The sequence below is a fragment of the Panthera tigris genome, chromosome D1 (assembly GCF_018350195.1).
Source record: "Panthera tigris isolate Pti1 chromosome D1, P.tigris_Pti1_mat1.1, whole genome shotgun sequence".
Taxonomy (NCBI): domain Eukaryota; kingdom Metazoa; phylum Chordata; class Mammalia; order Carnivora; family Felidae; genus Panthera; species Panthera tigris.
The window spans coordinates 71,722,728-71,743,822 of record NC_056669.1 but is presented as its reverse complement, the minus strand read 5'-3'; the positions used below and the strand labels follow the sequence as shown (position 1 = coordinate 71,743,822).

The 21,095-nt window shown below is 37.7% G+C and overlaps 1 protein-coding gene across 17 annotated transcripts in view; it reads left to right on the top strand.

The window, feature by feature from the left end:
• SOX6 (SRY-box transcription factor 6) overlaps nucleotides 1–21,095 on the top strand; it is a 398,531-nt gene that overhangs the window by 291,389 nt on the left and 86,047 nt on the right. For 16 of the 17 annotated variants that reach the window (XM_042959663.1, XM_042959670.1, XM_042959669.1 and 13 more), the window contains one exon: nucleotides 17,055–17,204. In XM_042959663.1, coding sequence (XP_042815597.1) covers nucleotides 17,055–17,204 — 150 coding nt within the window. The remainder of the gene's footprint in view (nucleotides 1–17,054; nucleotides 17,205–21,095) is intronic. The other variant, XM_042959659.1, reaches the window with a different exon arrangement.

Genomic DNA, 21,095 nt, shown 5'->3' with positions numbered 1-21,095 from the left:
AGAGTTTCTGGGGCTGTCTTATAATTTCAAAGTTTTGATGAGTCTCCAGGAGTAGCTGGGGAGTGTGTCCTTGCCCATCCCTAGCCTGTGCTGCCCTCTGAGCATGTTCAGCAGGTTGCATGCCAGCAGAGGAAGCAGATGTTTGACCATACTGGAATGGAGCGCCTGCTGCATCAGGAGCTGGGGATTCCTCTTGACATCTGGCCATGGCTGGGTCGGGATGCCTGCCTCAGGCCAGGAGGCTGCTGGGGCTGTGGGGCAGAGAGCACAGAGTCTTTGCTGCTCTTTAAGCGATTAGTGCACTGAAGCAGCAATAATGTTGAATTATCGCTTGGCTGCTTTCTTCTCAGCAATCTTGGGACAATAGGAGAGTCAGGAAGGAGCCTTTACAGTAAAGTCATGTTCAGAGAGACAAGACTAATTACAGAGTATTAAAGAGCTTTATTTTAAGTGATTTAGTTTACAAATAGCTCTGGACAGTGTATGGAACTGTAAACCCAATAGCTTAAAAAGACTTCTAATTGAAAATAGCTGGTATAGAACCATTATTTCAGCAATTTTCCAGTTTTAGAGTCTGGTCAAGTTGTGCTACAGAAGATACAGCATCTGCTAAAAAGAGAAAATACACTAATACTTGCAGCTATTGGGGGAAATTTTTCTAACTTGAGGGGAAGGAAGACTTTTAGGTACTGAAATATGTGCTGGCTTCTACAGTTTTACTTTATCACATTGAAAACTGGTCTCCATTTGCTACCCAGAGCCGAAACCATCTGTTACACCAATTTCCTTTATGATATGTGTTATTTAAACACAATGGGTATAGAAACAGGTAGTTTAAAATATACTTTGTGATGAACAGTTGACATATTATGTAGCTTTTCCTCTTATAGTTTTTCATTAGTGAGACCTCTGTGCTCAAGGAAGCCTTCTTATAAACAGATTATGGCCATTTGTGTTCACAGTAGTATATTGGAGAAGAACACAGCATTGCTCTCACTTAACCTCTCGTATTCTAAGGGGGTTATATTTAATTAACACTGGTGAGAGGCTGACCTGAGAGGCTGTGGAAAGTGATTGAGCTGCATTTTCCAAGCTCTGCTCTCATCAGCTGGGAGAGAAATTAAAAAAAAAATTAGAAGGTACTATTTTCTGAAATTCCCTCTAACTAAGCTGTATTTCAACGGGCCATTTAATGCTCAAATGGACAAAGGTATTACTTCAGTCATTGAATTGTATCGAACTCCTTCTCAGAGGCCCAGTTTAAAGACTCTCAAGGAAAAGTGGTTTAGCATTGCATTCTCAGTGGAGTATCACTTGGTCTGCTTAAAAAGAAAAAAAGCAAATAAATTTAAAAAAAAAAAAAAGGCAGGAGAAATACTCACTGTCAGTAAATGGATTGAAGCATGTGCTCCAAGTAGTCCTCACTATACTGGGATTGCCGTCCAGAGTTTAGGAGTTCCTTAGCCCCCTTACAAAAAAACACCCCTCTCTGCAGTGTGGCTGTTTACCTGCTCAGAACATTTTCTTCGCCTCCAAGCAAGTGTTTGCTCCAGCGCCCAAGGGGCAGTCTCTGAATAATGCACAGTTAAATCATTGGCTTAGATGTAACACAACCAAGAGAGAGCGAGAAGCTTTGTTGAGATAGTGGAGGCCTGGATATGACTAATTTGGGTGGAAGACCTTCTCTTCCCCGTCCATTTATCAGTCCTGTTGGTAAAGAGGCATTTCTTAATCATTTTAATAAAGAGACATTTCTTAGTCGCAGAGCAAAATAGTCATACATAATTAATCTATGTCCAACCATACCATTCCTGACTTTAGATCCACCTCTGCCACATCTCCTGATTATAAAACACTATTACCAAACACAGATATACTTTACTATGAAACAGGAAGATGACTGTATCATTAGGTGATGATTTGCCACCATGTATTGGAACAACCTTTCAGCAGCTAGATGCTCTTTGACATGTTTTCTGTCAGAAAGTAGTGCTTCTTGGTTCCTCAAGACCCCTTCAGTTAACAGAGCTCTGTGACCAGAAAAAAAAAAAAAAAAAAAAAAAGAGCTATGAGACCTTGAGATAACTTCCCCTGCACCTCAGTCTCCTCATCAGTGAAATGGAGATAATGATACCTCCCATATTATAAGGATTAAATGAAGTAACATAATCCAGCCACCTAGCACAATATCTGCTACACAGTAAGTACTCAACAAACATCATTTCTCTCCATACCCTTATACTTGTATCTCTCATCCATTCATTCATTCATAAAAAAAATATTTTAACAAGCATATCCTACATGCTTTAGGTACTCTCTTAGGCAAGCAAGCTAAGCAAGTTATTGACCTCTTAAGGTAATAGCCTAGAGAGGAAATCAGCTAAATGAGCAACACTTGAAAGTGATAAAGAAAAGATAACATGTGGGTAATCATGTGGTATATATGTATAGAAATATATTCACTTACTGGTTGACCAAGCTGGTTGTGTACAGGCTTTTTGAAATCTTTCTGTCCTAATACCTATGCTTAATGACTGCTCCTGAGTTCAAAAAGCATAAGGCCCCATGCAGTGCTCTTTAGAAAGAAGTGGTGGCCAGGCAGCAAAAAAGATACTTTAGACTGGACTTGCCACTAACCAAGAAAAAATGGCACCATATTGAAAGAAAAGCCTTCACACATAGACAATGAGACTGTAAGATTGCACAGATTTCCAGAGCCAGAAAGACCCCCAGAGGTCTTGAGGGTCAAATCCTTACTCTACCACCAGTTCCATGAGCATGGCCAAATTAATCTTTCTATGCCCAGATTCCATTAGATGGGATTAGGAGTAATACATACCCCAAAGGGCAGTTGTAAAGAATAACAAAGAAAATCCGTATCCAAAGTTCTTTATACACTGTCAAGTATTATGTGAATCTTTTGGTTTTATATTTGAAGAGACTCAGGTCCAGAAAGATGGATTAACTTGACCAAAGCCACATACTTTGTTAGTGGCCTGGGTTAGGATATGCGGAATTGTGAAGCGACAGTGTGAAGAACTAAATTTGATTGCTTCTTTTAAATAAATTCATAAGAAACGAATTGATCAAAATTGAAGCGTGGCCAAGAGGACAATATAGCCCAATATAACTTCCACCTATTCTAGGTGCAAGTGGGTGGGGTGAGTTTTTGTAGAGATATATTTTTTGCAATTGAATGTACCAACCTAATGAAGATTATCCTTTAAAAAAATATTAAGGTATATTAAAGTATAAGACCCTGTAATAGTGATGGTAGCAGTGACAAGGCCAGAATATAAACTTGTATTAACATGAAAAAATTAAATAATTAATCTGCTCCTACATTAATTCCCCATATGTTGATGAAGTGCCTATTTGTGTAGTAAGCATGATTTGCTACTTGCAAGATACTAAGATCAAGCCTTGATCCGTGCCTTCAGAAGGCCCACAATCTAGTAGATAATGTGATAATTGTTAACATAGATGTATATCCAGAATGAAAACACTATGGGAGGAAGAAGTGTTAAGCTCTGCCTGGGGAAATATTGGCAATCTTCATGGATGGGATGGTGTTAAAATTGAATCTTGAAAAGAGAGTGGAAGTTCACTAGGTTTATGGGGCAAGGATACAGAGCAGCAGAGATAACAGAGAAGAGAAAGCACCCCAGACAAAGAGCAAGGATGCCTGTAGGCGTAGAAGCAATAGACAGCGTGGCACCTTCAGGAAATGACAGCCTGGCACAGGCCAGGTGTACAAGAGCAATAGTTGGTAAGATTGGAAAGGTAAGCAAGGGGTCAGATCACAAAGTGCCTTTTACGCCACACTTGGGCATTTGCAATGCATGTGGCAGACATGATTTTATTCACACCGTAAATGGTAAAGTGGTATAAGGTATAGCGTACAACTTTATGATGTGATATTCCTCTATTAATTTGATCTCTAGTTTACATTTCCCATTACACTAGATTTAATAGTTAGGGAACTATATTTGCTAAGATTCATAGTCCCTTTAGTACAATGGTACCCTGTGGCATGTGAAACTGTGCAAATAGTGTAATGATACATGCAGAATAAACAAAACTGTTTAAGATTGAAGCAAAGCCAAGGTCCAACCATTTCCTGGGGATTTGGGGAAATCTTGTAATCTGAAGTTTGTACTAAACCCAATCATATTTATCACATTGCTTCTCAGTGAATGGATCTTGATACTATATTTCAACCAAATGATGAAGCAAGGAGCAAAAATCTATAAAGAAAAGCTATGGTTCTTCTAATTGTGCAATTATGCCCCTTTCTGGAATAATAAAATGTTCCTTGGCGGAGGTCAGGATCTCTGCCACTGACTTATTTAACAGATCCTCTTAACATCTGTCCTGCAGACTGTGCACTTTATTAGCAGACAAGAGACCCAACAGACTTTGCCTGCTGTGTCCCTTTTTCACATTCACACAGCTGTGGATTAACTCAGACTTTCCAGAAGAGGACCAACCAGAAGGGATAGTAACGTTATTGGCTGATTCTAAAAAGATGGGAAAAAAAGAGCAGAAACAAATGTTGCCCTAGTACAATTCAGTGTTTTTTAGGGTGACAATTACCAGTCTGTTTTAAAAAGGAATAAAAGCTATTTCACTAAAAAAGGAAAGTCTATTCATATCTGTGTGGGAACCTAATCAGGCTCTTGTTTCCAATGACGATGCCTCCACAGTCGCACCAGGTCTGCGACAAGAATGCTCCTTTTGTATGCCGATAATGTGGAAACGATAAAATTTCCTTTAAGAGACATATGTGTTTACATCATGAGATGTGTTATTTGACAAAATGCTTTGTTCTCCTCATATTTTCCATGCAGAGTTTCATGCTGGGTTGTTTGGCTGGAAATCTTTGATTAACTAGAATTAGTTGCTGAAATAAAATAGACACTTTTGTTTTATGAGTCCTCTTGCTGAGCTGTAAATTATAGTAAAATATATAAGGAGTGACAGAAAGAAGTGCTGATCTGAACCTCTGACCCACAACAGGCACAAAAACATAAGATTATTCCTTCAAAGAGCTGCATAGAGACATAAATATTTCACGGTCCACTCGGAATCCTGCCCTCTTAACAAACTAAAGCTGCGATTTTACATCATGTAATGAGAGTTTTCCAGAGGTGTCATGGTAGGCTTACGCAGAATATTGAGATTCTAAAAAATCCTCCTATGTTAGGACCCTTAATGCTTAAAATTTTTCTCTGGCCAGCAACAGACCATAAAAAAAGAACAAAACAAAGTTCCTGTTCCCTAAACAAATAGCCAAGGGTGGTTTTCCTTTTACTAGAAGAGCGGCGTATTTTATAACTCTTAAGGCTTCTCAGAGCCAGGTTGGCCTTTTAGTGTGAACATCACAGTTCTGTGAAGCAGTCTTAGGGTACCAGCCTGAAGGAATGGGCTGTGAAGGGGGACCATTAATAAAAGCAGAACAGAAACTGTTAACCTAAACACTGTGTGTGTTCTAGAGCTTGGCTTAGGATTATTGTTATTTATTTATTTATTTATTTTTGGTTAAATAACTTTATAGGATCACTTATAAGTTTTAATTAGCATAGGATCTCTTGCCAGAGCTTTGATGTAAGCAAAGCCTGCCTCACTGTTCTCAGTCAAAACTAACTGTGATGGGTGTGTTAACTCACCTTACCGTGGTTATCATTTCATAATATATGCATAGGTCATATTGTCGCGTTGTTCACCTAAACCTTACAGAATCTGGGGGCACCTGGGTGGCTCAGTTGGTCAATACTCTGTCTTCGGCTCAGTTCATGATCTCACGGCTCATGGGTTTGAGCCCCGCGTCGGGCTCTGTGCTGACAGCTCAGAGCCTGGAGCCCACTTCTGATTCTGTGTCTCTGTCTCTCTCTGCCCCTCTCCCACTCATGCTCTGTCTGTCTGTCTGTCTCTCTCTCTCTTAAAAAAATAAACATTAAAATAAACCTTATGCAATCTTATTTGCCAATATCTCAATGAAACTGGGGGGAAAACCCTAATTGTTCCCAGTGATGGTGTTTCAGTAGTAGTTTGTAAATGCTTCCATGTTGCCTTTTATCATATTGTGTCTCTCTCCCTTTCTCCTTTCTGTCCTTGCTGTGAGCTCCTGAGAGGCTGCATATCTTCTTCATCTTTGTATCCCTAATATTTTTTGCTAAATTGAATAAAAATGCCAGATGTTTTTTTTTTCAGAGTAAAATTTTTAGAGTGACATCTCTTAAAGAGAATATGCTGATAAGAATAAGAACCTACAAGTCTCAAGTCTTTATAGTGTGCCCTTCTTATGAGTATGTTACATGCATTAACTCATTTACTCCATACAACAGTCTTTTGGAGTAAGTACTATTATTTTTCCCATTTTAAAGATGTGGAAATTTAAGATCCAGAGAGATTAAATAACTCTCCTTAGATTAGTTCTGACAAAAGAATGTGCACTCTTAATCACTATGCTGTCCTGCTTCTCACAGCAACATATAAACCTTATTTTTCTAAGTGTCTTCTTTAGTCCTTTATATTAACCATTCCTTGCTTTATCTGCTATAAGGAATTTTAAAGGTGGATTATTGATATATGTATCGGTATCGTATCTAGTGACAATAAAGTGTGTTATGTAGTTATTACACAGTCTTTGAATGATTTTTACCATGGCTGCTATGGATAAGGTACCATTCCTTTCTGCTAATTAGGGAGTAAGCCATGGGTATTACTGTAGGATACAGATGGCATATTTACATACTGCAAAATATGCTGAAGTTCTCCAATTGGCAATATTAATAATTCGCAGTTCAAAAAATGACAGTTAGTGGAGGTGGCTCGGAAACAGGGTGAAACATTTATTTGAATTTAAAAAATATAGAAGAAAATAAAAAGGGAAAATAAGAAGAGGATGTTTTGTATTATTTCTTGTCGAGTTTACTTGATCACTTCAAAGTGAATTCAAAATGCATCCTTATCTCCCTCAACATTTATTACAAATGTTCATTTTAGGTTAATATTATTAATGAATATTATGTTATTAATATGAAATTTCTGTGTAATAAATCTATGCATTTCATCATAGGTATGAATTTTGTTCATTTGCATGATTCTTATGCTCAGTCTTCCATAGTCTCTTGAGAAATTAAAAACCAAGTTCAGTTTATAAAAACACTAAAAACATTTTCTTATAACAGACATGTTTATTTCCAACCAGCCACATTTGTTCTGTCCATCAATTAAAGTGAAGAAAAATGACATTTAGAAAATACTATACTTTTCTTTCATGCAATTTTATTTTCCCAAATATATATTTTTAACAATTTGAACAAAAACTTATTTTTTTCATTGCATACTTACTCATATTTATCTTCATTCTGTTGTTTTGGGGGCCTCAGTACGGGTGGAAATCGAAGGGTGTAAAAGCTGAGCAGTTGTAGAATATTTTTCAAGCAACAGCATCTGGTTTCTTGGCAGTCATCATGGGCCAAGGCAAGGCAGTCCTGGCATATCTCCAGATTTTTCTGTGGGTATTGCTGAGGGATTTCCAGGTCTGCCATGTTGTTGTGATGTTGTTTCCTAGAAACCCGGAAACTCAGAATGGAGTCCGGAGTCAGTCTGGTAGTATTTAAGGTCTACATGATCTGGCCTCCTTGATACCTTTTTGACATCTGACCCATCACCCTTTTCCAAGCTCACTTTGCTCCAGCCACACTGGCATGCTTGCTGTTCTTCACACACGCCAAACACGAGCATCTCTGTGCCTCAGGACATTCACCTCTCCTTTGCCTCTGCCCTGGATGCTCTCCCTGGGTTATCACACGCCTTACTCCCTCACTTCTTTCAGGTCTCTACTCAAATGACCCTTCTTTTAGTTTTCCTGACCTACTCTATATTAAACGCCCCCTCCCTTACATTCATATACCTGGTCACTTTATATCCCATGGCACATATCAGCATCAAAGTTACACATCTGCGTGCTAATTCATCATCTTCCCCCCGCCCCCCTTACCCGAAGTCACTGCTCACTCCTGTTTTCCCAAATAGTACCTGGCCATTAGTAGCCAGCCAATAAATACTTTTTGCATGAATCCAAACCAAAATTCGCCTTTTGGTTACAAAGAAACAATGCTTTTAAATATTAGGGACCTAACATCTACTCATTTACTGAAAGTACTTTATTCAATTCAGCTTGTACTCAAATATATACACCCCCTGAAACTTCCCTGTGACTTTGAGGCTATGGGAAATAACACTTCGGTTTCAAATCCAATTTCTGGACACCTCGATGAGTTTTTATTTCCTATTGGTAGAGTCAAGATGCACTTGTTTAAGGTTTCCCTGATGAGCCACGGTTTTGTGACTAGAGAGTTAAAGGAGCGTTACGAATGCAAGCTGTACCACTTGGAGCACATTCAGAGAACTGGGTCTCTTCAGCATTGCCTGCCCAGCTCTTGGAAACAGAAGGAAAACAGTCAGGTTCGTTCCCATAATGTCGATTTGCAACTGCCCTCATTATCACCTCTTCGAATATCTTGCTTCAAAAACCAAAGTACTAATTGTTTCAATGACCGAACTTTATTTCTGTAAATAAAACATTATGTATTTACATATTTTATTTGGCACCCTGAAAGATACTTGGAAAGGCAAGGAGAGATTGAATTTTCTTCTTAAAATTATTGGGGGTTGCTTTGTTTATGCTTACTTATTTCCACTATGCAACTGTGTTCTATAAAGAAAAGCTCTTCTGAATGCATTCCAATATAATTGGTGTCATCCAAGAATGAATTCTGTTTTTTTGTGTTCTTTTGGTCTTGTTTTGTTTTGTTGTGTTTTGTTTTTGTAGCAGATGACTGACTGGGTGCTCAACCTGATGCATTCAGGATTTTTTTAAAAAATGTCTCCTCATGTAAGGCTAGGACCATTGACCTGAGCCTCTCCCCTTTTCTTTTTTCTTTTCTTTTACAGCTTCTCCTCTCTTCCACTTCCAGCATATTCTTCCCATTCCTCCCACCCCAGTAGCACAATGAGTTATGTCAGAGGAGCTACTCAGTGCTTGGGAAAATAGGCAAGAGGATCTTCAGCCAGGAAAACTCTTTTTTCAATTCATTTTTCTTTACTTGACATTCTTGTGCCGGCTGCAGGGGATAATGAAATGAATTAAACAGGTCCTGGCTTTCCAATGCCTTACAGTCAATGCTTGTTCTATTTTTTCTTTGGTTGTTGTGGAAAGGCAAATAGCTGAAATCTCAAAGGGGATGAAATAGGTCCACTCTCACCTGAGACAGCTTTTTGGCTCTTTATGTATATTTGCATAAACTTTACTTTAAAAAATCTGAAAACACCTTAACATGATGATAATTACCTAAGCTAATTACTGTCGTTGCATTTTAAAATCTGCACATTTAAAAACAAATATTAAAATAAAATTCTACCACATCAATTATTTTTTGGGTGCCCAATGATTATTTTTCAAATATATATAGGATACATTTCTCTTTCAATTCTGGGGGAATGGTGGGAAAACAGCCCTTTTATGAAGTCCAGATCAGAAGCTCTGACAAAATGTACATATTCTATTTGCACTCAGTTCCCTAAGAGAACAGAAACAAGAAGAAAAGAGTCTGTGTGAACACTGGATGGGAGAAATAGTAAATTTGGGTTCTAGATTTCCTTCTATCTATTGCTTGTCAGTTGGTATTCTTATGCAATCACCTTCCTTCTCTAGGCTTGAGTTTTCCTCATCTGTAAAGCAAAGGGATTGGATTAAACGATGTTTACAATTCTTCCTTCTGCTAACATTGTGTTATCTGGTGTTTCTTTATAAGAAAATCAATGCATGACTTGATGAACCCACATGTTATAAGTTCAAGAAGATGGAAACAAAGAAAGAGACTTCCATCTCTGGGGATCCTTTTGGAGAGACTGTGAGGAAAGGTATAATAAGAAAAAGGTGTGGGCAGAAATGATAACAATTCCAAAAAGATAGAGCCAAGAAGAGAAATAAAGGAGTTTTAGTGATCATTGTTGACACAGCATATATTAAATATCAGGCATGATGTTAGGTGCTGAGGACACGTTAAAGAAGACTCAGTCCTTCCCTTAAGGAGCTTGGAATTTGCTGGGAGATAGAGACATAAAAAAAAAAAATTTCCGTCAAGTACACAGGAATAGATGATGAGATATGGGGGGAGCACAAGGGAGACAGGGTTCAGATAAGGCCTTAAGGAGAAAGTGACTTTTAACCAAGACTCAAAACATGAGTAGAAGTATGACAGACAAGAGGGGTTAACAGAAAAGGAAAGAATATGGCAGGAGAAGTGAGAAGGTTGAGTTGGAAATTAACCCAATACGTGAGGAGTGGGTGTGGTAGCTCTTCCCTTATTCCTTCTCATCTCCTATCCCTACAGCCAATTTTCTTTGGTGTCAAGTATTAGGGGTATAGCTAAACAAGTGCCTTCTATGCTGAAAAACAAGGACTTCAGTTCTTTCCTTCCATAAAACCACAGCCATATTTCCTGGATCGTTTTGTTGACATTGGAGGTTTATGAGAAGTAAAAGTATTTGTGATCTCTTTCAAATTATTTTTAAGCTTTCTCCGTTCCCCCCGCCCTCAGTCTGTAATGACTTGTTACTGACATATTTTCTTCCCTGTGCTGAACAAGCACTAAATCATGCTGCTTAATTACCCCTGTCTCCGTTCTACCTTCTCACAGCCTCACAGCTGAACTTGTCCAGCTTTATAGCATGCCTTGCTCGGTAGGCAGGGGAATGGTCATCAGCATTGTTTTGAGAAGGTAACAAAACCCAGGATGTCCCTGGAGAACTGAGCCAGGCTTGGGGCCTAGTGTTAGGCAGCATCATTCAAGTAAATGGCATTTCCTTAAAGATGCTCCCCTACCAACCCTGCTTGTCTCACGACTCCATCATCTTCTATTGCCCTCTCCAACCCCCGAGTAGTGTGTTGTATACAAGAACAGGATCTGAGTTATCCAGGGCCAGGGATCTGGGGTTCCCAGATATTATGTGGAACCACAGCAGGTGGGGTAAATATAAGGGTAGGGGTTGAAATTTCAGTAGTGCCTATTGAATCTGTTTTTATAGAGGAGCATTTTCCCTTCGCTTCCTTTCTTCGTTATCCACCAATAGGCTAGTTATATTTGAGGGGAAAAATTTTTTTTTTTCTTTCTCTCTGGGCCAGATTCCGACAGGCCACTTTAAAATGCCCTTTCTAATTGAAATGACAAAACACAGGAGAATTTACTCCAAAGAGAATCTGGTGTGTGAAGTTGTGCCTGCTTTTTTACTGTTGGTTTCCATATACTGGAGCATACTGGTGCCAATTTAAAGCCCCTGTCAATTTCCATTTGTATCAAGTTCCCCTATTTCTACCTATATTCTGCATAGTTCTTTTTACTTTATCAGTCTCTTCAATATGTGTCACTAGGGTATTTCAAGTGTCTTCTATTATGGCTCCAAGATCAGTTGGAGAAGGGAGCTGTTTAGATAAAAATTGCACCCCTTGCTCCTTCAAGGTGGCTGGCTGGTGGTACCATTAACCCTTTCTGTATGTGAGGGCTGTGAAGTGCCATTTTAGAAAAAGTCACTGCAAGACATCTGGAAATATAGTTTGCTATTTGAGAACTCAGAACAGCAGCAACATCAGAATCTCTCTTCTCCTTGGACAATGATTCTTGTCTGGTGGCTAGGAACAGGAAATGGGTTTCATTATAATTCACTGTAGAGCTTGTGTAAAGCACATGGACTTTAAAGTAAGACTGACTCTATAAAATAGATAATAATTCCCATTTTCTATAATTATTTAGAAAACTAAATAAAATAATAAATGTTAAATACCTAACACAGAACCTGACTGAGTTAGCGTACAATATATGCTTGTTGAATTCACACATGAATGAATGAGGGTGATGACTGAATGGCAGGATGAGTGGTTATGTGGTTATGTGAAAATCATGCGATTATGAGAATATAAGCCTTGCACTTTTTTTTCGATGGGGTTCTCCATAGGAGAGCTTACATGATTTTATCCCAGAAAGCAGGTATATACATGATACATATGTATACATATATACACACATTTATGTATGTATAATGTATATACCTATAAATGTATATTTCATATTATGTTAAGTATTAGATACACTGACACCACTCATAATTTGACATGAATTTGGCTGTACGGGGCAAAACGTGCCTCTCTTTCCAAGTACAATAGTGTTATAAGATGACTCTGACAAAATACATTTTTTAGGTCCTGGCCATAGACTGGTGTATCTACTTGAAGACACTCAAGAATTTCAGGGGCACCTGAGTGGCTCAGTCAGTTAAGCGTCCAACTTTGGCTCAGGTCATGATCTCACGTTTCATGGGTTCGAGCCCCACGCCGGGCTCTGTGCTGACAGCTCAGAGCCTGGAGCCTGCCTCGGATTCTGTGTCTCCCTCGCTCTTTCTGCCCCTACCCCATTCACACTCTGTCTGTCTCTCTGTCTGTCTGTCTCTCTCAAAAATAAGCAAACACACACACACACACACACACACACACACACACACACACACACACAAGAATTTCACCATAAGGCTGAGTTTGGTAGGACCTACTGTTTTGTGTTGAATGTAAGTAGCCCTAGTTATTAAAGTGTCACTAGGATACAAATGCAAGATAGCTTTTTTTTGAAGGCTAGTCTCAGGACACAGAAGTCTAGAAATAGTATTAGAGGTATGGATTTATGACATCTTCATAGGACTTCCTTAGTCCAATGTATTTAAAAGATTCGTCAATAAGTTGGTGATAAAGCATAGAAAAGATTCTTTGTGTCTTGGCTTTAATTCATTGCTTTTTCTAGATACTTCTTGTTGGGGGAATAAAGTCTAAAATGATTCATGTGGCCTTTAAGACTCTACCCCTGTCTAGCCTCTTGTCATGCCACTGTACCCACACTTAACCGTCCTTTCATGTTGGCCCTTTTTTAGTATCTTGAAAACGTTACTTTCTTTTCTACCCCAGGGCCATAATAATCAATGTTTCTTTTTTCTGGAATGTTCTTTATAACCTTTCCTCCTGGTTAATTCTTACTTAAAGTGTTATTTCCTTGGAGAAGCGATTTTGATTCTCCGGACTATGTTAAATGCCTTTGTTAGATGGTCTTTTGACATTCTGTATTTTTCTTTCTCAGCACTTAACCTGAACATAATTCACAGTTACTATCTAAGCATTTATTTAATATCAGGTTTTCTTTCTAGCTCCATTAAGGCAGTAACTGTTTCCAAGTTGCTTGCTGTTGTACCTCCAGTGTTTAGCATAGTGTTTAGTTAATAGTAAGCATTTGATAAAGATTTGTTGTTGAACAAATTCATCAATGCTGGAAATGTACTCGTGATGTACAGAGGTTGGTTCATCATATAGCCATTTCTACTTTAAATGGTAATGTTGGAATGAGAGCCAAAGTGTTCTTCTATTATCTAGTTATATCATCTTGAGCGTGGTACTTCTCTTCTCTAGTCCTCCTCTCATCAGAAGAATGAGGAGGTAAGACTAGACTAAATGATCTGTTAAGGCCCTTTCAGTTCTAGATGTGAAGTATGTCAGTTTTCAGCTTACCAAAATCTTAATAATGACTACTTTATTAAAACCGAACTAATACTAAAGGTGGAATATTTCTGCCATAAAATAGTGAAAGCGTTTCTTAAAGTGCTCCAATAAAATCTGAGTGATTTTATAATTTTGAAAAATATTTAGCTAGGCTCATTTTTACATATATGCACTGCATGACTTTTATATATCTTGGATAAAGAAACAACTCAATATCCCAAACAATCACCGAACATTTTTCAAATGGAAAAATGTTTTTTTTTTAAATGGAAAAAAAGTCTATATTTACAGAAATAGTCTTCACCAAAGTTTAAATGTTTATGGGACTCTGGCTAAGTCTGTTATAAGCTTTACTACATTGTTGGTTTTTTAAACCTCAACTGTGTTTGGAAATGAATATTCATTATTATCATCATTGTGTCTGTGAACTATGATCTCAGAATCCTACGTGGAGTGACATTTTTGTAAACTCTTGCGTAATCATTAATCAGAGCTTAACCCTTTTCTTTCCCAAACCATTAGTCTGCAAAGGACTTTTCTAACTAAAGCTATTTACTTGGATAACTAATATTTTATGTTCTTTCAAAAAGGATGTGGTATCATTTAGAGAAACTTTAAATTTATAAGTAAACTAAGAAGAAAAATCAATACCACCCCTCAGTTGCTGCTCAAGCAGTAGAATTTGTGTTAGAAAAGTTTAACACAGGTGACTAAAGCTAGCAGTTATTAAAAAAGCTTTCTAGTCAACATTTCAACAAATAACTTCAAAAGAATCATTTCTTTTGAAACAATGTAATTTAATTTGGGCTGGGCTTATTTTCTTTTATTTATTTATTTATTTATTTATTTATTTATTTAATTTATTTTTGAAACACAACACCATAACATTATTCATTATGTATGATAAATATAACCATGTACTACTTCTTTTGCCTCATTTTTAGAAAATATCTCTCCTTCTTAACATATAGTATGTTAAGTCAAAAATATTGATTGGCTATCTCTTATTTGCAAGGTACTATTCTCTCTGCTTGCCCTCAGAAATAATTAGGTTGATCATGACTTCAATAAGCTTACAGTCTATCAAGCATGATAAGACATATATACACAACTAAGCACAGGTTTAAAAACAGTGGTAAGTGCCACCAAAAAAAGTGCACATCAGGTGTTAAGGATCTATATCTTACATCTTCTCCAAAACTATATGCCTATCCCAAGACTTTGAAACCTCCACAGCTCCTAAAACAGAGCCTTGCATATAGAACATACTCAATTAGTGTTAGCTCAGAAGATGAGCTATCTTTGAAATCATTTGGCAAGCCTATACCTATTCAATGAACGACATTCTTTTTACCCAGGTCAGATCTGCAATCTTCAGTCTGAAAAGCACGGTACTTATATCTAAAATTATGCATTTTGTCAGACAGAGTGTGAAAATTTTTATTTTCGTGAGTGCCTTCTATCTTTACATCATATTCTATTTTCTGGTTTTTTTATTTCGAAGCTTATTCTACTAAATCTTTTCTGATCTCCTACTGACCAGTTTACTCAGCTCTATAAATTTTGTGGTGTGTGGAGATGCCCCTTCTTGCTTCTAATGTATCAGTGATGGCAGCTCACCAGGAACTCTGAGGAACCCCAAGTCTGAGGAATCTCAGTGTTTCTGGGGTCATTCCTCTCATAGGTACAAACCAGTAGAGAGAGATATAAAATAAATGATTATCAAAGCTTTAGAGGAAGCAATTAACATTATTTCTAAAAAGCGACTATCTTGTTCAAGCTGAAGGATTTCTGAATTTAGTCAGCTTTTAAAAAAATAGATTTGTTCCCAGGGATTTTTTTTTTCTGTGGTTTTTTTTTCACTAGTTGAAGTTCCCTGGAGGCCTCAAGATCGTCTGATCTTGTGAATTATTGAGGTAAAATGAAGGCATAAATGATGCTTAAGGACTCCCGCCTCTCAAAGATTTCATGACTCTTTAATACTCAGTCGTAGGGCACATTAGTCATGATACCAGATACCATGTAGCCAACACTATCTCAGCTCTCAACCATCTTCACTCCATTCAATACCAAACTTTTCTTCAGTGGCTTTATCCAAGAAGCAAATTTTCAGAAGCTTCACTTGCCCCTCTTTTGAAGACACTTGGCTGAATTTCAAAGGAAAAGGATACCACAGAGTAAAAAGGAAATAGAAGAGGCAGCCTTTTCTCCCCCTAAGTTCTAGCAGTTTGACTTACTCTTACTTGTGAATTTTTCTTGCCACTGAGTCATTGCACATACAGAATTATGAAACTTTAATTTCTTTAGAGGCTTGTTATATTAGAAAAATTGTTCCAAAGAAAGCAACAATCATGACATAAGCACATCTGGCTCTTGCAAATTATTCTTTATTAAGCTTTCATTTAATTACATGTGCTGAAAGGTCTGTTTTTGATTACTGTAATTTTTTTTATTTGTCCATCTGAATGATAGTAATGCTGGAAATTACATACAAACCACCTGTTTTTTTTCCCCCTTACTAATATGACAAAGTTTGAGCTATTTTCTCTGTGGTTGATGAACTAGGAAGCTTCTTTATTATGATACACATAGGACTGTCAAGGTAATGGCTTAATCTTGATTATAAGAAGAAAAGAAAATATTTGAATGGAGTTCCCAAGCATTAAACAGTGTGAAGACTGAGGCATCTGAATTCTGGCTAACCATAGAAGATCAACACATTCATTTATTATCAATTTCAACCAAAAGCTAATAAAACAACAGTCAAGGATTTAACATCCTGTGCTAGGAAAGAGAAGTTTCATTTCATTTCATTTCATTTTTTTGGTCACAAATCTGGCTATATTCTCTTGGGGATTATTTTATATGCTGCCTAGAAATAAGACCCCAAGAAAACAATGCCTGCTGTTGGGCCTGGGGATCTTGAAGGCAGCATTCTTATCATCCGGAAGGATCAGCATCCCCAGAGAAGCTTGCTCAGTATTAAATAAGAACAGTGTTCTTCCAGGAATCCCTAGGAAAGTTCAGATTAGTTTCTTAGTTCATGAATATTAAAATTGCATGAATGGACATATTGACATTTAAAGAACTTTTCATAAAGATTTTAGGCGCTAGAAAGAACCGTAGAGACCATTTAGTCAAATTCCTTTTTGTACTGAAGAAATTGAGTTCTAGAGCAACCGAATCCTTTGTTCACGTTCATCAAGTTACTGCTACAAGCACCAGGAACAAGACAATGGCTCCCATACTAGTACTCTTTCTTTCTATTATTTGGGCTCTCACATTCCCTTTTTAAAAGATAGTGAAAGAGAAATCACAAGGTTGTCAGGGGAGTAGTTATGTAACAACACGGTAAGTTTTGTTTTTGTTTTTTGTTTTGTTTTGTGTTTTTTGAAACTCAATTTCAGCTGCATCTAAAGAGATAATGTTTGTCTCCCCTGTTTTGCAGCAGCTCTATGCCGCTCAGCTGGCCAGCATGCAGGTGTCACCTGGAGCAAAGATGCCATCAGCTCCACAGCCACCAAACACAGCAGGGGCAGTCTCACCTACCGGGATAAAAAATGAAAAGAGAGGGACCAGCCCTGTAACTCAAGTTAAGGTACTTGCTTTGCAGGATTGTGAAAACAGTTTGGAAAACAGCTTCACAAGAAAAGTAGTGAACCAGGCTGGGTAGGGAATAAGCAGCAGGAAGCATAGCAGCATAAAGGAAACCCAAATGCTTCTCTTTATGGTAAATTTCATGATTGAGCACTGAGAAACAGGTGTTTCCCTTTTGATAACAATAGTGCCATATTGTGAGCGCTTTACCTAAATCTGCAAACTCACTTCTCAAGAGTTTTCCCCATTTGGATTCTGGCTTTTATTTTTTAATGTTCATTGGCATGAATGGCCATGGTTTTATTACCAGTCTTTCTCATAGATTTGTGACACTTTCTCTCTAAGTTCCTGAAACAGGTGGGAGCCAACTTACAGTACCAGAAAAGGAGGTTCTCAAAACTTTAGATTTTAAAAAGGGGGACAGAAAAGAATCTAGTGCTGGGCCTTATATGGTTTGTGGATAAAGGACTGTCCTCTGAAAACATTTATAAAATGGGCTCTGAGGAATGAGTGGTATCATTATCTATTCATGCTTTGATGCCCGGTAGTTGTGAGAGGATATGCAGGCTCTCCCAAGTTATGGCTGGGACATTGATAGATGCCTTTCCTCACTAATTTTCAGTGTCTTAAAATGTGGCACCCAGGAGGTACTTGGCGACAGAGGGAAATGGATGATGCGCTCCAACTTTGTGCTGCAGCTGGTACCTATAGGTGGTACTGGTTGGTTTTTATAATATAGTTCAGGGGGACAATTGTTTTGTATCGTTGACTTATCTACTCGGAGGGATACGCCAGCGCAGATGTATTGTTGTAATGTGCCCAAAGTACTACATCTGGAGAAATTTTGCAATTATTAGATTTTCACAGGGAAACATCTAAGGCCAACAAAATAGCATCAAATGCCACAAAGCCACTGAAAATGTATTATTTTTCCATAATGTTTTTGAGTATCTCAAAATTCCTGCCTGCAATTTTGAGATACTCCAAGTTTTGAGTATCTCAAAATTCCTGCCCAAAGGAATTAATTTAATGCCACCCATGCTTTAAACTCTCCAAAGACATAGATGAACACTTATGCTTTGTTGTTAGAAATACTGAGATATAACAAGAGCAGCTTACATTTAATAAGATAGCGTTACTTACAGAAACAAGCTACCTATTTTGTGTTCCAAGAGTTTCTGTTTGTGAATAAGAGAACGCTACAACTCAAACCACAGCACTTTGTTTAATTGTAGTTGTTAGAGTATGAACATATCAGACGGTATTGACTTGAAGTATTGAGTATTAGATATTTTAACATGAAAAAGTCACTTTATAAGTGAGTTGGCCAAATGGAACTGCACCAAACCAAGTCTTTACTGGATGAGTAAAATGTTCCCTGGCTAAATTCAAGTTTACATCTGCTTTTACCATTCCAGCTTTGTGGGCCAACTGAGTTTTATTACTCACTTGACCACATGCAAATTCTTAGGGAGTTCTCTATATAATTTGACTTGACTATATTTTATGTTAATAACAAAGGAAACATTCCTTATACTTACTAGATTGTTTGTTGTATGTGTGGGTAAAAATATATAGACCAAGACATAAAGCAAATGTTTTAAATGAAAAAAAAATAAAAGCTTCTGCCTACTAATGAAGAAGTTCTGAGAATAATCTCATGATTTGCTAATTGAAAGGATTATGGTCACTAAAATATTTCTGTCTATAATCATTGCTTTCCCTCTGTATATAACATGACCACATGACATGAGGCATAGTTTGCTGAAGGTAACAAAATTAAACATAGATCATCTTACTCTACCTTCTTTCCCTGAGAATTTTTATCTACAATAAATATCAATATTGGAAATCAGAATGTTTTTGTTCAGATTTCAGTTCTACCACTTTCACCATCTGTCCCTTTGGACAATTTACTTAACTTCTTTCAGCCTTAGTTTTCTGCTTTGAGAAATGGGAGTTAGTATTATCATGAGTCTTAAGTCCTCTCGCACATAGTGAGTGTTTCATTAATGTTAGTATAGCAGTGATCATGATGATGATGATCTGATGGTAATAAACATGACGGTGGTGGTGGTGGTAGCGATCATAATTGAAGCATCTAGTTGTGTACCAAGAGAGCCTAACAAAATACCTGGAGGATTTCCATTTTCAGCCATGATGGAGCAACAGGGATCGGATTTAGTCTTCCAGCTTAAGTAACTGAAACACAGGACAAGACATATAAAACAATGATTTTCAGATATTTACAGTAGGAATATAGGACAGTGATTCCTGAGAAAAGAGAAACAAATGAGAAAAGTACTACAGTTATTCCAGTTTACTGTCGAAAGGTTGTTTATAGGTAAGAGTGCAAGGAGGCATACCCACATGGAACACGGCAGCTCCCTGAATAGAGACATAGAGTTCAGAGTTTTGGGATGCCAAGGTAGATAAGAATTTGTGAGGTAGAGTACCAGAGAGGAGAGAGCTGCACAGAGGGAGAGAGGACTGAAAATCTGTAGGGGATTCTCCTGTATTTAGTGGAGTATTGATCATCATATGCATATGAAGAAACCCTCTGAGGCCAATGAAAAATACCAGATGTAGCAGGCAAAGCTATCACAAGGTTCACAAAGCACTCAGAATGGGTTTGTATTCCCATTAGCCAGAGTGGAAAGATCTCCTGGCGCATGGGGTATCAGGTAGGGTTCCTCAGAAGGGTGTTACCTCAGTAATGGGACCAAATTATCCCTAGATTAATGGCTGCTCTGAACCTGCCTAACAAAGCTTAAATGCAAGCCTAGAAAGGATCAAATTTTTGTGTCTCAGAACATGTGTCTCAGAACAAAGTCCAAAATATTTGAAAAATGCCCAAACTCCAACACCCAGAACTGTAAAATTCACAGTGTGTAGCCTCCATTCAATAATTACCAGGCCTTTGAGGCACCTGGGTGACTCACTTGGTTAAGCATCCAACTTCAGCTTAGGTCATGATCTCACAGTTCACAAGTTCAAGTCCGGCGTGGGGATCTGTGCTGACAGCTTAGAGCCTGGAGCCTGCTTCAGATTCTGTGTCTCTCTCTGTCTCTGCCCCTTCCCCACTTGTGCTCTGTCTCTCTCTCTCAAAAATAAATAAACATTAACAAAATAATTGCCAGGCTTTTATAGAAGCAAGAAAATATGAACAATAATGAAGAGAAAACTCAATCAATAGAAATAGGCCCCCAAATAGCTCAGATGATAGAATTAGTAGTTAAGATGGTAAAAACAGCTACTATAGGGACTTCCAACTTTGCCAAATGAGAAGGTAGGCAAATCATCCCCCTAAACACACCCACAAAATTTATGTCAAGCTAAGGGCATGCTGTGAGAACCAGTATCAGGCCTGCCATGGTGACAAGGGATTTAATGCTTCCCATGCCCAGTGGCATTGTTGGTGGAAGTGGCAATTACTGAGCTATGAAAATAAATAGAGCATATTCAAAGCTGAAAAATAAAAGATATTATAAACACCACATGTTCAAGAAGATAGAGGAAAATATGAGCATTATAAGGCAAGACATGGAACACATACATGGAATGTCTGGAGATGAGAAATAGTTTTTGAGATGAAAACTATACTGGATTAGTACTGATGGGATTAGTAACAATTAGATATCACAGAAGAAAAGATTAGTGAACTTGATGATGGAATGATGAAACTATCCAGAATGAAATACATAAAAAAAAAAAAAAAAAAAAAGACTATCAGTGCTGTTGGACATCAAATGACCTAGTATGCTCCTAGAGCCCCAGAAAGAAAAGGAAGGAGCAGAAAAAATATATTTGAAGAAGTAATGGCTAAAAATGTTTTAACATTGAAGAACACTTTGAACTCAGATATCTAAGAATCACAGTGAACCCCAAATAA